Source organism: Myxine glutinosa, chromosome 9 (assembly GCF_964187855.1).
Source record: "Myxine glutinosa chromosome 9, kmMyxGlut1.1, whole genome shotgun sequence".
Classification (NCBI taxonomy): domain Eukaryota; kingdom Metazoa; phylum Chordata; class Myxini; order Myxiniformes; family Myxinidae; genus Myxine; species Myxine glutinosa.
This window is the reverse complement of record NC_136269.1, coordinates 124,529,238-124,544,456: the sequence shown is the minus strand read 5'-3', so window position 1 is coordinate 124,544,456 and position 15,219 is coordinate 124,529,238. Positions and strand designations below refer to the sequence as shown.

Here is a 15,219-nt window from a genome sequence, read left to right as displayed (position 1 = left end):
GGGTGGAGAGAATAATCTGGGGAGAGGTGGGGATTGGGGTGCAGAGAATAATCTGGGGATGGGTTGGGATTGGGATGCAGAGAATAATCTGGGGAGGGGTTGGGATTGGGATGGAGAGAATAATCTGGGGAGGGGTTGGGATTGGGGTGTAGAGAATAATCTGGGGATGGGTTGGGATTGGGGTGTAGAGAATAATCTGGGGAGGGGTTGGGATTGGGATGTAGAGAATAATCTGGGGAGGGGTTGGGATTGGGATGCAGAGAATAATCTGGGGAGGGGTTGGGATTGGGATGGAGAGAATAATCTGGGGAGGGGTTGGGATTGGGGTGTAGAGAATAATCTGGGGATGGGTTGGGATTGGGGTGTAGAGAATAATCTGGGGAGGGGTTGGGATTGGGGTGTAGAGAATAATCTGGGGATGGGTTGGGATTGGGATGCAGAGAATAATCTGGGGAGGGGTTGGGATTGGGATGGAGAGAATAATCTGGGGAGGGGTTGGGATTGGGATGCAGAGAATAATCTGGGGAGAGTTTGGGATTGGGGTGTAGAGAATAATCTGGGGAGAGGTGGTGATTGGGGTGTGGAGAATAATCTGGGGAGAGGTTGGGATTGGGGTGTCGAGAATAATCTGGGGATGGGTTGGGATTGGGGTGTAGAGAATAATCTGGGGAGGGGTTGGGATTGGGGTGTAGAGAATAATCTGGGGAGAGGTGGGGATGAGGGTGTCGAGAATAATCTGGGGAGAGGTGGGGATTAGGGTGTCGAGAATAATCTGGGGAGAGGTGGTGATTGGGGTGTGGAGAATAATCTGGGGAGAGGTGGGGATTAGGGTGTAGAGAATAATCTGGGGAGAGGTGGTGATTGGGGTGTGGAGAATAATCTGGGGAGGGGTTGGGATTGGGGTGTAGAGAATAATCTGGGGATGGGTTGGGATTGGGGTGTAGAGAATAATCTGGGGAGGGGTTGGGATTGGGGTGTAGAGAATAATCTGGGGATGGGTTGGGATTGGGATGCAGAGAATAATCTGGGGAGGGGTTGGGATTGGGATGGAGAGAATAATCTGGGGAGGGGTTGGGATTGGGATGCAGAGAATAATCTGGGGAGAGTTTGGGATTGGGGTGTAGAGAATAATCTGGGGAGAGGTGGTGATTGGGGTGTGGAGAATAATCTGGGGAGAGGTTGGGATTGGGGTGTCGAGAATAATCTGGGGATGGGTTGGGATTGGGGTGTAGAGAATAATCTGGGGAGGGGTTGGGATTGGGGTGTAGAGAATAATCTGGGGAGAGGTGGGGATGAGGGTGTCGAGAATAATCTGGGGAGAGGTGGGGATTAGGGTGTCGAGAATAATCTGGGGAGAGGTGGTGATTGGGGTGTGGAGAATAATCTGGGGAGAGGTGGGGATTGGGGTGCAGAGAATAATCTGGTGATGGGTTGGGATTGGGGTGTCGAGAATAATCTGGGGATGGGTTGGGATTGGGGTGTAGAGAATAATCTGGGGAGGGGTTGGGATTGGGGTGTAGAGAATAATCTGGGGAGGGGTTGGGATTGGGGTGTAGAGAATAATCTGGGGAGGGGTTGGGATTGGGGTGTAGAGAATAATGTGGGGAGGGGTTGGGATTGGGGTGTAGAGAATAATCTGGGGAGGGGTTGGGATTGGGGTTCAGAGAATACTCTGGGGAGGGGTTGGGATTGGGGTGGAGAGAATAATCTGGGGAGAGGTAGGGATAGGGGTGGAGAGAATAATCTGGGGAGGGGTTGGGATTGGGGTGCAGAGAATAATCTGGGGAGAGGTGGTGATTGGGGTGTAGAGAATAATCTGGGGAGGGGTTGGGATTGGGGTGTAGAGAATAATCTGGGGAGGGGTTGGGATTGGGGTTCAGAGAATACTCTGGGGAGGGGTTGGGATTGGGGTGGAGAGAATAATCTGGGGAGAGGTAGGGATTGGGGTGGAGAGAATAATCTGGGGAGGGGTTGGGATTGGGGTGTCGAGAATAATCTTGGGTGAGGTGGTGATTGGGGTGCAGAGAATAATCTGGGGATGGGTTGGGATTGGGGTGTAGAGAATAATCTGGGGATGGGTTGGGATTAGGGTGCAGAGAATAATCTGGGGAGAGGTGGTGATTGGGGCGTGGAGAATAATCTGGGGAGGGGTGGTGATTGGGGTGCAGAGAATAATCTGGGGAGAGGTTGGGATTGGGGTGTAGAGAATAATCTGGGGAGAGGTGGTGATTGGGGCGTGGAGAATAATCTGGGGATGGGTGTTGATTGGGGTGCAGAGAATAATCTGAGGAGAGGTGGTGATTGGGGCGTGGAGAATAATCTGGGGATGGGTGTTGATTGGGGTGCAGAGAATAATCTGAGGAGAGGTGGTGATTGGGGTGCAGAGAATAATCTGGGGAGAGGTGGTGATTGGGGCATGGAGAATAATCTGGGGAGAGGTTGGGATTGGGGTGTAGATAATAATCTGGGGAGAGGTGGTGATTGGGGTGCAGAGAATAATCTGGGGAGAGGTGGTGATTGGGGTGTAGAGAATAATCTGGGGAGAGGTGGTGATTGGGGTGTAGAGAATAATCTGGGGAGAGGTGGTGATTGGGGTGTAGAGAATAATCTGGGGAGAGGTGGTGATTGGGGTGTAGAGAATAATCTGGGGAGAGGTGGTGATTGGGGTGTAGAGAATAATCTGGGGAGAGGTGGTGATTGGGGTGGAGAGGATAATCTGGGGAGAGGTGGTGATTGGGGTGGAGAGAATAATCTGGGGAGAGGTGGTGATTGGGGTGCAGAGAATAATCTGGGGATGGGTTGGGATTGGGGTGTAGAGAATAATCTGGGGATGGGTTGGGATTAGGGTGCAGAGAATAATCTGGGGAGAGGTGGTGATTGGGGTGCAGAGAATAATCTGGGGAGAGGTGGTGATTGGGGTGCAGAGAATAATCTGGGGAGAGGTGGTGATTGGGGCGTGGAGAATAATCTGGGGAGGGGTGGTGATTGGGGTGCAGAGAATAATCTGGGGAGAGGTTGGGATTGGGGTGTAGATAATAATCTGGGGAGAGGTGGTGATTGGGGTGCAGAGAATAATCTGGGGATGGGTGGTGATTGGGGTGTAGAGAATAATCTGGGGAGAGGTGGTGATTGGGGTGTAGAGAATAATCTGGGGAGAGGTGGGGATTGGGGTGCAGAGAATAATCTGGGGAGAGGTGGGGATTGGGGTGCAGAGAATAATCTGGGGAGAGGTTGGGATTGGGGTGTAGAGAATAATCTGGGGAGAGGTGGTGATTGGGGTGCAGAGAATAATCTGGGGAGAGGTGGTGATTGGGGCGTGGAGAATAATCTGGGGATGGGTGTTGATTGGGGTGCAGAGAATAATCTGGGGAGAGGTTGGGATTGGGGTGTAGATAATAATCTGGGGAGAGGTGGTGATTGGGGTGCAGAGAATAATCTGGGGATGGGTTGGGATTGGAGAGGAGAGAATATTCTGGGGATGGGTTGGGATTGGAGTGGAGAGAATAATCTGGGGAGAGGTGGTGATTGGGGTGGAGAGGATAATCTGGGGAGAGGTGGTGATTGGGGTGGAGAGAATAATCTGGGCAGAGGTGGTGATTGGGGTGGAGAGAATAATCTGGGGAGAGGTGGTGATTGGGGTGTAGAGAATAATCTGGGGAGAGGTGGTGATTGGGGTGTAGAGAATAATCTGGGGAGAGGTGGTGATTGGGGTGCAGAGAATAATCTGGGGATGGGTTGGGATTGGAGAGGAGAGAATATTCTGGGGATGGGATGGGATTGGAGTGGAGACAATAATCGGGACAGGTGGTGATTGGGATGGAGAGGATAATCTGGGGAGAGGTGGTGATTGGGGTGGAGAGGATAATCTGGGGAGAGGTGGTGATTGGGGTGGAGAGAATAATCTGGGGAGGGGTGGTGATTGGGGTGGAGAGGATAATCCGGGGAGAGGTGGTGATTGGGGTGTAGAGAATAATCTGGGGAGAGGTGGTGATTGGGGTGTAGAGAATAATCTGGGGAGAGGTGGTGATTGGGGTGCAGAGAATAATCTGGGGATGGGTTGGGATTGGAGAGGAGAGAATATTCTGGGGATGGGTTGGGATTGGAGTGGAGAGAATAATCTGGGGAGAGGTGGTGATTGGGGTGGAGAGGATAATCTGGGGAGAGGTGGTGATTGGGGTGGAGAGAATAATCTGGGCAGAGGTGGTGATTGGGGTGGAGAGAATAATCTGGGGAGAGGTGGTGATTGGGGTGTAGAGAATAATCTGGGGAGAGGTGGTGATTGGGGTGTAGAGAATAATCTGGGGAGAGGTGGTGATTGGGGTGCAGAGAATAATCTGGGGATGGGTTGGGATTGGAGAGGTGAGAATATTCTGGGGAGAGGTGGTGATTGGGGTGGAGAGGATAATCTGGGGAGAGGTGGTGATTGGGGTGGAGAGAATAATCTGGGCAGAGGTGGTGATTGGGGTGGGGAGGATAATCTGGGGAGAGGTGGTGATTGGGGTGGAGAGAATAATCTGGGGAGAGGTGGTGATTGGGGTGTAGAGAATAATCTGGGGAGAGGTGGTGATTGGGGTGGGGAGGATAATCTGGGGAGAGGTGGTGATTGGGGTGGAGAGAATAATCTGGGCAGAGGTGGTGATTGGGGTGTAGAGAATAATCTGGGGAGAGGTGGTGATTGGGGTGTAGAGAATAATCTGGGGATGGGTTGGGATTGGGGTGGAGAGAATAATCTGGGGATGGGTTGGGATTGGGGTGGAGAGAATAATCTGGGGATGGGTTGGGATTGGGGTGGAGAGAATAATCTGGGGATGGGTTGGGATTGGGGTGCAGAGAATAATCTGGGGAGAGGTGGTGATTGGGGCGCAGAGAATAATCTGGGGAGAGGTGGTGATTGGGGTGGAGAGGATCATTTGGGGAGAGGTGGTGATTGGGGTGGAGAGAATAATCTGGGGAGAGGTGGTGATTGGGGTGGAGAGGATAATCTGGGGAGAGGTGGTGATTGGGGTGGAGAGAATAATCTGGGGAGAGGTGGTGATTGGGGTGGAGAGAATAATCTAGGGAGGGGTGGTGATTGGGGTGGAGAGGATAATCTGGGGAGAGGTGGTGATTGGGGTGGAGAGAATAATCTGGGGAGAGGTGGTGATTGGAGTGGAGAGAATAATCTGGGGAGAGGTGGTGATTGGGGTGGAGAGGATAATCTGGGGAGAGGTGGTGATTGGGGTGGAGAGGATAATCTGGGGAGAGGTGGTGATTGGGGTGGAAAGAATAATCTGGGCAGAGGTGGTGATTGGGGTGTAGAGAATAATCTGGGGATGGGTTGGGATTGGGGTGTAGAGAATAATCTGGGGATGGGTTGGGATTGGGGTGGAGAGAATAATCTGGGGATGGGTTGGGATTGGGGTGGAGAGAATAATCTGGGGATGGGTTGGGATTGGGGTGTAGAGAATAATCTGGGGATGGGTTGGGATTGGGGTGGAGAGAATAATCTGGGGATGGGTTGGGATTGGGGTGGAGAGAATAATCTGGGGATGGGTTGGGATTGGGGTGTAGAGAATAATCTGGGGAGAGGTGGTGATTGGGGTGGAGAGAATAATCTGGGGATGGGTTGGGATTGGAGTGGAGAGAATAATCTGGGGATGGGTGGTGATTGGGGTGCAGAGAAAATGTGGGGAGAGGTGGTGATTGGGGTGCAGAGAATAATCTGGGGATGGGTTGGGATTGGGGTGGAGAGAATAATCTGGGGATGGGTTGGGATTGGGGTGGAGAGAATAATCTGGGGAGAGGTTGGGATTGGGGTGGAGAGAATAATCTGGGGATGGGTTGGGATTGGGGTGGAGAGAATAATCTGGGGATGGGTTGGGATTGGAGTGGAGAGAATAATCTGGGGATGGGTTGGGATTGGGGTGGAGAGAATAATCTGGGGATGGGTTGGGATTGGGGTGTAGAGAATAATCTGGGGAGAGGTTGGGATTGGGGTGGAGAGCATAATCTGGGGAGAGGTGGTGATTGCGGTGGAGAGAATAATCTGGGGATGGGTTGGGATTGGAGTGGAGAGAATAATCTGGGGATGGGTGGTGATTGGGGTGCAGAGCAAATGTGGGGAGAGGTGGTGATTGGGGTGCAGAGAATAATCTGGGGAGAGGTGGTGATTGGGGTGGAGAGAATAATCTGGGGAGAGGTGGTGATTGGGGTGGAGAGAATAATCTGGGGAGAGGTGGTGATTGGGGTGCAGAGAATAATCTGGGGAGGGATGGTGATTGGGGTGGAGAGAATAATCTAGGGAGGGGTGGTGATTGGGGTGGAGAGAATAATCTGGGGAGAGGTAGTGATTGGGGTGCAGAGAATAATCTGGGGAGAGGTGGTGATTGGGGTGGAGAGAATAATCTAGGGAGGGGTGGTGATTGGGGTGGAGAGAATAATCTGGGGAGAGGTGGTGATTGGGGTGCAGAGAATAATCTGGGGAGAGGTGGTGATTGGGGTGCAGAAAATAATCTGGGGAGAGGTGGTGATTGGGGTGGAGAGAATAATCTAGGGAGGGGTGGTGATTGGGGTGGAGAGAATAATCTGGGGAGAGGTGGTGATTGGGGTGCAGAGAATAATCTGGGGAGGGGTGGTGATTGGGGTGGAGAGGATAATCTGGGGAGAGGTGGTGATTGGGGTGGAGAGAATAATCTGGGGAGAGGTGGTGATTGGGGTGCAGAGAATAATCTGGGGAGGGGTGGTGATTGGGGTGGAGAGGATAATCTGGGGAGAGGTGGTGATTGGGGTGGAGAGAATAATCTAGGGAGGGGTGGTGATTGGGGTGGAGAGGATAATCTGGGGAGAGGTGGTGATTGGGGTGGAGAGAATAATCTGGGGAGAGGTGGTGATTGGGGTGTAGAGAATAATCTGGGGAGAGGTGGTGATTGGGGTGGAGAGAATAATCTAGGGAGGGGTGGTGATTGGGGTGGAGAGAATAATCTGGGGAGAGGTTGGGATTGGGGTGGAGAGAATAATCTGGGGAGAGGTTGGGATTGGGGTGGAGAGAATAATCTGGGGAGGGGTGGTGATTGGGGTGGAGAGAATAATCTGGGGAGGGGTGGTGATTGGGGTGGAGAGAATAATCTGGGGAGAGGTTGGGATTGGGGTGTAGAGAATTTTCTTGGGAGACGTAGGGATTGGGGTGGAAAGAATAATCTGGGGAGGGGTGGTGATTGGGGTGTAGAGAATAATCTGGGGAGAGGTTGGGATTCGGGTGGAGAGAATAATCTGGGGAGGGGTGGTGATTGGGGTGTAGAGAATAATCTGGGGAGAGGTTGGGATTCGGGTGGAGAGAATAATCTGGGGAGGGGTGGTGATTGGGGTGTAGAGAATAATCTGGGGAGAGGTTGGGATTCGGGTGGAGAGAATAATCTGGGGAGAGGTTGGGATTGGGGTGCAGAGAATAATCTGGGGAGAGGTGGTGATTGGGGTGGAGAGAATAATCTGGGGAGAGGTTGGGATTCGGGTGGAGAGAATAATCTGGGGAGGGGTGGTGATTGGGGTGTAGAGAATAATCTGGGGAGAGGTTGGGATTCGGGTGGAGAGAATAATCTGGGGAGAGGTGGTGATTGGGGTGGAGAGAATAATCTGGGGAGAGGTGGGGATTAGGGTAGAGAGAATAATCTGGGGAGAGGTGGGGATTGGGGTGGAGAGAATAATCTGGGGAGAGGTGGGGATTAGGGTAGAGAGAATAATCTGGGGAGAGGTGGAGATTGGGGTGGAGAGAATAATCTGGGGAGAGGTGGTGATTGGGGTGGAGAGAATAATCTGGGGAGAGGTGGGGATTAGGGTGGAGAGAATAATCTGGGGAGAGGTGGTGATTGGGGTGGAGAGAATAATCTGGGGAGAGGTGGTGATTGGGGTGGAGAGAATAATCTGGGGAGAGGTGGTGATTGGGGCGTGGAGAGAATAATCTGGGGAGAGGTGGTGATTGGGGTGGAGAGAATAATCTGGGGAGAGGTGGTGATTGGGGTGGAGAGAATAATCTGGGGAGAGGTGGGGATTAGGGTGGAGAGAATAATCTGGGGAGAGGTGGTGATTGGGGTGGAGAGAATAATCTGGGGAGAGGTGGTGAGTGGGGTGGAGAGAATAATCTGGGGAGAGGTGGTGATTGGGGTGGAGAGAATAATCTGGGGAGAGGTGGTGAGTGGGGTGGAGAGAATAATCTGGGGAGAGGTGGTGAGTGGGGTGGAGAGAATAATCTGGGGAGAGGTGGTGAGCGGGGTGGAGAGAATAATCTGGGGAGAGGTGGGGATTAGGGTGGAGAGAATAATCTGGGGAGAGGTGGTGATTGGGGTGGAGAGAATAATCTGGGGAGAGGTGGTGAGTGGGGTGGAGAGAATAATCTGGGGAGAGGTGGTGAGTGGGGTGGAGAGAATAATCTGGGGAGAGGTGGTGAGCGGGGTGGAGAGAATAATCTGGGGAGAGGTGGTGAGTGGGGTGGAGAGAATAATCTGGGGAGAGGTTGGGATTGGGGTGGAGAGAATAATCTGGGGAGAGGTGGTGATTGGGGTGGAGAGAATAATCTGGGGAGAGGTGGTGAGTGGGGTGGAGAGAATAATCTGGGGAGAGGTGGTGAGTGGGGTGGAGAGAATAATCTGGGGAGAGGTGGTGAGTGGGGTGGAGAGAATAATCTGGGGAGAGGTGGTGATTGGGGTGGAGAGAATAATCTGGGGAGAGGTGGTGATTAGGGTGGAGAGAATAATCTGGGGAGGGGTTGGGATTGGGGTGGAGAGAAGAATCTGGGGAGAGGTGGTGAGTGGGGTGGAGAGAATAATCTGGGGAGAGGTGGTGATTGGGGTGGAGAGAATAATCTGGGGAGACGTGGTGATTGGGGTGGAGAGAATAATCTGGGGAGACGTGGTGATTGGGGTGTAGAGAATAATCTGGGGAGATGTGGTGATTGGGGTGCAGAGAATAATCTGGGGAGAGGTGGTGATTGGGGTGTAGAGAATAATCTGGGGAGAGGTGGTGAGTGGGGTGGAGAGAATAATCTGGGGAGGGGTGGTGATTGGGGTGTAGAGAATAATCTGGGGAGGGGTGGTGATTGGGGTGTAGAGAATAATCTGGGGAGAGGTGGTGATTGGGGTGTAGAGAATAATCTGGGGAGACGTGGTGATTGGGGTGCAGAGAATAATCTGGGGAGAGGTGGTGATTGGGGTGCAGAGAATAATCTGGGGAGAGGTGGTGATTGGGGTGCAGAGAATAATCTGGGGAGAGGTGGTGATTGGGGTGCAGAGAATAATCTGGGGAGAGGTGGTGATTGGGGTGCAGAGAATAATCTGGGGAGAGGTGGTGATTGGGGTGCAGAGAATAATCTGGGGAGGGGTGGTGATTGGGGTGCAGAGAATAATCTGGGGAGAGGTGGTGATTGGGGTGCAGAGAATAATCTGGGGAGAGGTGGTGATTGGGGTGCAGAGAATAATCTGGGGAGAGGTGGTGATTGGGGTGCAGAGAATAATCTGGGGAGGGGTGGTGATTGGGGTGCAGAGAATAATCTGGGGAGAGGTGGTGATTGGGGTGCAGAGAATAATCTGGGGAGAGGTGGTGATTGGGGTGCAGAGAATAATCTGGGGAGAGGTGGTGATTGGGGTGCAGAGAATAATCTGGGGAGAGGTGGTGATTGGGGTGCAGAGAATAATCTGGGGAGGGGTGGTGATTGGGGTGCAGAGAATAATCTGGGGAGAGGTGGTGATTGGGGTGCAGAGAATAATCTGGGGAGAGGTGGTGATTGGGGTGCAGAGAATAATCTGGGGAGGGGTGGTGATTGGGGTGCAGAGAATAATCTGGGGAGAGGTGGTGATTGGGGTGCAGAGAATAATCTGGGGAGAGGTGGTGATTGGGGTGCAGAGAATAATCTGGGGAGGGGTGGTGATTGGGGTGCAGAGAATAATCTGGGGAGAGGTGGTGATTGGGGTGCAGAGAATAATCTGGGGAGAGGTGGTGATTGGGGTGCAGAGAATAATCTGGGGAGAGGTGGTGATTGGGGTGCAGAGAATAATCTGGGGAGAGGTGGTGATTGGGGTGCAGAGAATAATCTGGGGAGAGGTGGTGATTGGGGTGCAGAGAATAATCTGGGGAGGGGTGGTGATTGGGGTGCAGAGAATAATCTGGGGAGAGGTGGTGAGTGGGGTGTAGAGAATAATCTGGGGAGGGGTGGTGATTGGGGTGTAGAGAATAATCTGGGGAGAGGTGGTGATTGGGGTGTAGAGAATAATCTGGGGAGAGGTGGTGAGTGGGGTGGAGAGAATAATCTGGGGAGAGGTGGTGATTGGGGTGTAGAGAATAATCTGGGGAGGGGTGGTGATTGGGGTGCAGAGAATAATCTGGGGAGGGGTGGTGATTGGGGTGTAGAGAATAATCTGGGGAGAGGTGGTGATTGGGGTGCAGAGAATAATCTGGGGAGAGGTGGTGATTGGGGTGTAGAGAATAATCTGGGGAGAGGTGGTGATTGGGGTGTAGAGAATAATCTGGGGAGAGGTGGTGAGTGGGGTGGAGAGAATAATCTGGGGAGAGGTGGTGATTGGGGTGTAGAGAATAATCTGGGGAGGGGTGGTGATTGGGGTGCAGAGAATAATCTGGGGAGGGGTGGTGATTGGGGTGTAGAGAATAATCTGGGGAGAGGTGGTGATTGGGGTGCAGAGAATAATCTGGGGAGAGGTGGTGATTGGGGTGTAGAGAATAATCTGGGGAGGGGTGGTGATTGGGGTGTAGATAATAATCTGGGGAGAGGTGGTGATTGGGGTGCAGAGAATAATCTGGGGAGAGGTGGTGATTGGGGTGTAGAGAATAATCTGGGGAGAGGTGGTGATTGGGGCGTGGAGAATAATCTGGGGAGAGGTGGTGATTGGGGCGTGGATAATAATCTGGGGAGAGGTGGTGATTGGGGTGCAGAGAATAATCTGGGGAGAGGTGGTGATTGGGGTGTAGAGAATAATCTGGGGAGGGGTGGTGATTGGGGTGCAGAGAATAATCTGGGGAGGGGTGGTGATTGGGGTGTAGAGAATAATCTGGGGAGAGGTGGTGATTGGGGTGTAGAGAATAATCTGGGGAGAGGTGGTGATTGGGGTGGAGAGAATAATCTGGGGAGAGGTGGGGATTGGGGTGGAGAGAATAATCTGGGGAGAGGTGGTGATTGGGGTGGAGAGAATAATCTGGGGAGAGGTGGTGATTGGGGTGCAGAGAATAATCTGGGGAGAGGTGGTGATTGGGGTGTAGAGAATAATCTGGGGAGAGGTGGTGATTGGGGTGTAGAGAATAATCTGGGGAGAGGTGGTGATTGGGGTGGAGAGAATAATCTGGGGAGAGGTGGGGATTGGGGTGGAGAGAATAATCTGGGGAGAGGTGGGGATTGGGGTGCAGAGAATAATCTGGGGAGAGGTGGGGATTGGGGTGGAGAGAATAATCTGGGGAGAGGTGGGGATTGGGGTGCAGAGAATAATCTGGGGAGAGGTTGGGATTGGGGTGCAGAGAATAATCTGGGGAGAGGTGGGGATTGGGGTGCAGAGAATAATCTGGGGAGAGGTGGGGATTGGGGTGGAGAGAATAATCTGGGGAGAGGTGGGGATTGGGGTGCAGAGAATAATCTGGGGAGAGGTTGGGATTGGGGTGCAGAGAATAATCTGGGGAGAGGTGGTGATTGGGGTGGAGAGAATAATCTGGGGAGAGGTGGTGATTGGGGTGGAGAGAATAATCTGGGGAGAGGTGGTGAGTGGGGTGGAGAGAATAATCTGGGGAGAGGTGGTGATTGGGGTGGAGAGAATAATCTGGGGAGAGGTGGTGATTGGGGTGGAGAGAATAATCTGGGGAGAGGTGGTGATTGGGGTGGAGAGAATAATCTGGGGAGAGGTGGGGATTAGGGTAGAGAGAATAATCTGGGGAGAGGTGGTGATTAGGGTGGAGAGAATAATCTGGGGAGAGGTGGTGATTGGGGTGGAGAGAATAATCTGGGGAGAGGTGGTGATTGGGGTGGAGAGAATAATCTGGGGAGAGGTGGTGATTGGGGTGGAGAGAATAATCTGGGGAGAGGTGGGGATTGGGGTGGAGAGAATAATCTGGGGAGAGGTGGTGATTGGGGTGGAGAGAATAATCTGGGGAGAGGTGGTGATTGGGGTGGAGAGAATAATCTGGGGAGAGGTGGGGATTAGGGTAGAGAGAATAATCTGGGGAGAGGTTGGGATTGGGGTGTGGAGAATAATCTGGGGAGAGGTGGTGATTGGGGTGGAGAGAATAATCTGGGGAGAGGTGGGGATTGGGGTGGAGAGAATAATCTGGGGAGAGGTGGGGATTAGGGTGGAGAGAATAATCTGGGGAGAGGTGGTGATTGGGGTGGAGAGAATAATCTGGGGAGAGGTGGTGATTGGGGTGGAGAGAATAATCTGGGGAGAGGTGGTGAGTGGGGTGGAGAGAATAATCTGGGGAGAGGTGGTGATTGGGGCGTGGAGAATAATCTGGGGAGAGGTGGTGATTGGGGTGTAGATAATAATCTGGGGAGAGGTGGTGATTGGGGCGTGGAGAATAATCTGGGGAGAGGTGGTGATTGGGGTGTAGATAATAATCTGGGGAGAGGTGGTGATTGGGGCGTGGAGAATAATCTGGGGAGAGGTGGTGATTGGGGTGTAGATAATAATCTGGGGAGAGGTGGTGATTGGGGTGTAGATAATAATCTGGGGAGAGGTGGTGATTGGGGTGTAGATAATAATCTGGGGAGAGGTGGTGATTGGGGTGTAGATAATAATCTGGGGAGAGGTGGTGATTGGGGCGTGGAGAATAATCTGGGGAGAGGTGGTGATTGGGGTGTAGATAATAATCTGGGGAGAGGTGGTGATTGGGGTGTAGATAATAATCTGGGGAGAGGTGGTGATTGGGGTGTAGATAATAATCTGGGGAGAGGTGGTGATTGGGGCGTGGAGAGAATAATCTGGGGAGAGGTGGTGATTGGGGTGTAGATAATAATCTGGGGAGAGGTGGTGATTGGGGTGTAGATAATAATCTGGGGAGAGGTGGTGATTGGGGTGTAGATAATAATCTGGGGAGAGGTGGTGATTGGGGCGTGGAGAATAATCTGGGGAGAGGTGGTGATTGGGGTGTAGATAATAATCTGGGGAGAGGTGGTGATTGGGGTGTAGATAATAATCTGGGGAGAGGTGGTGATTGGGGCGTGGAGAATAATCTGGGGAGAGGTGGTGATTGGGGTGGAGAGAATAATCTGGGGAGAGGTGGTGATTGGGGTGTAGATAATAATCTGGGGATGGGTTGGGATTGGGGTGTAGATAATAATCTGGGGAGAGGTGGTGATTGGGGTGTAGATAATAATCTGGGGAGAGGTGGTGATTGGGGTGTAGATAATAATCTGGGGAGAGGTGGTGATTGGGGCGTGGAGAATAATCTGGGGAGAGGTGGTGATTGGGGTGTAGATAATAATCTGGGGAGAGGTGGTGATTGGGGTGTAGATAATAATCTGGGGAGAGGTGGTGATTGGGGTGTAGATAATAATCTGGGGAGAGGTGGTGATTGGGGTGTGGAGTAGAATCTGAGGCTGAGTGGGTGGTTTGGGGGTGAATGAATGAATGAATGATCGTTTTAAGGCCATTTTCCCCGCTGGAGCGGGGGTTAGCCTTGGTGTTGATCGGAATCTATGGAGGGCTATAAACGGCGTCCCGTGTCAAGACAAGTCAGCCCCGTTAATGTAACCATACATTATTCATACATACATCTGTATTACAAAGCTTCCATCAGCTAAATATTCAAGCAATTATATCGCAATTACTTCTCGTTAAATATTAAAAACCGTTTTCCATTTTCCCGAATACTGCATCATGCTCCTTAATGATCCCTCAAAAGGGCGCGCAAGGAATCGCGTGCAACTCGCAGAAAGAAGTTCGCGTCGCAACCCGGACAGGTGGATCCTTCGGTGAGGTCGCAAGTCACATCAGAGTGAAAGATTCCTGTCATCTTAAAGTGATTAATGACTCGAAACTTCGAGAAAAACAGGGAATAAAAGTAGGACAGGAAAAAGTTTCCTTAAAAGGTGCAGAGTATTTATATATAACGATAAGATCGATTCATTAGACGGACAGGTGTGTGTTTGCGCGCAGCACTCGTTCCTACCTGGTCAAAGTAAATAACCATAGTCCTGTTGCTCATTTCCGAGGGCTCATGGTTCGTGGACCGGATCACGGAGAAGGCGATCTTGGAGTTCCCGGAGCGCACCGAGATGCCCAGCGAGGCCCCGGCGGACGATCCGGCGTCGGTCGCGGGGTCCGAGTCGCACACCACCAGACACTTGCCCTCCAGCACGATGGGCTCCGTGTCGTTTTGCGCGCGCGCAGGTGCGACGGCGAGGCATAGCGCGAGCAGGGCGCCCGACAGGCCGATGCGGGTGCGACGCGTCGGCGACATGCCCATGGTCGCGCGCGCCGCGACTCTCTGCGTCCGTGTGTTTGTCTCGAGCGCGGCCGCTCACGCCGTGGTGACCCCGCGAGCGCAGCGCGTTTGGCAAAGCGCGCGCGAGCGTCCCGCGCAGATGGCTACCTACTTAACGCGGAGCATCGCTTTGCTGCTGAATTATTGATGAGAAGGATCATCGGGAACAACGCTAATCTTCTCGCTGCCGCAACTACCCGTGACCTCGCACCGTTAGCGCGCGCGCCGACCGTTCCGCGGCAATTTGCGTAATGGGGCGCGCGCACCTCGGCGCCTACCTATTGGGTGCGCGCACGCGCCCCGCGGCTCGGGGTGCCAATCACGATCGCGGACACATCGCAGCCGGCTCGACAGGCACGACCGCATGAAAACGCGCTCCTGGAAGCGCGCCCTTTGGTGGCTCCGACGAAGTTTGTTGACTCTGTGGGTCGGAGGGTCCGGTTAACGCGTATTTAGGGGGTCACCGAGAGCAGGCAAGACTGGGGTAGGGGGGCAGGGGGCAAGACTGGGGTAGAGGGGCAGTGTGGCAAGACTGGGGTAGAGGGGCAGGGGACAAGACTGGGATAGGGGGACAGGGGGCAAGACTGGGGTAGAGGGGCAGGGGGCAAGACTGGGATAGGGGGGCAGGGGGGAAGACTGGGATAGGGGGCAGGGGGCAAGACTGGGGTAGGGGGCAGGGGGCAAGACTGGGGTAGAGGGGCAGGGGGCAAAACTGGGGTAGGGGGCAGGGGGCGAGACTGGGGTAGGGGGCAGGGGGCAAGACTGGGGTAGAGG

The 15,219-nt window shown here is 53.1% G+C and overlaps 1 protein-coding gene across 1 annotated transcript in view; it reads right to left on the bottom strand.

Moving 5' to 3' along the window:
* Positions 1-14,786, bottom strand: part of LOC137434975 (cerebellin-1) — a 122,579-nt gene extending 107,793 nt beyond the window's left edge. Inside the window, exon 1 of the mRNA XM_068128255.2 lies at positions 14,131-14,786. Within this exon, the coding sequence (XP_067984356.1) occupies positions 14,131-14,427 (297 nt within the window). The 5' untranslated portion in view covers positions 14,428-14,786. The remainder of the gene's footprint in view (positions 1-14,130) is intronic.
* Positions 14,787-15,219: the final 433 nt, after the last annotated feature.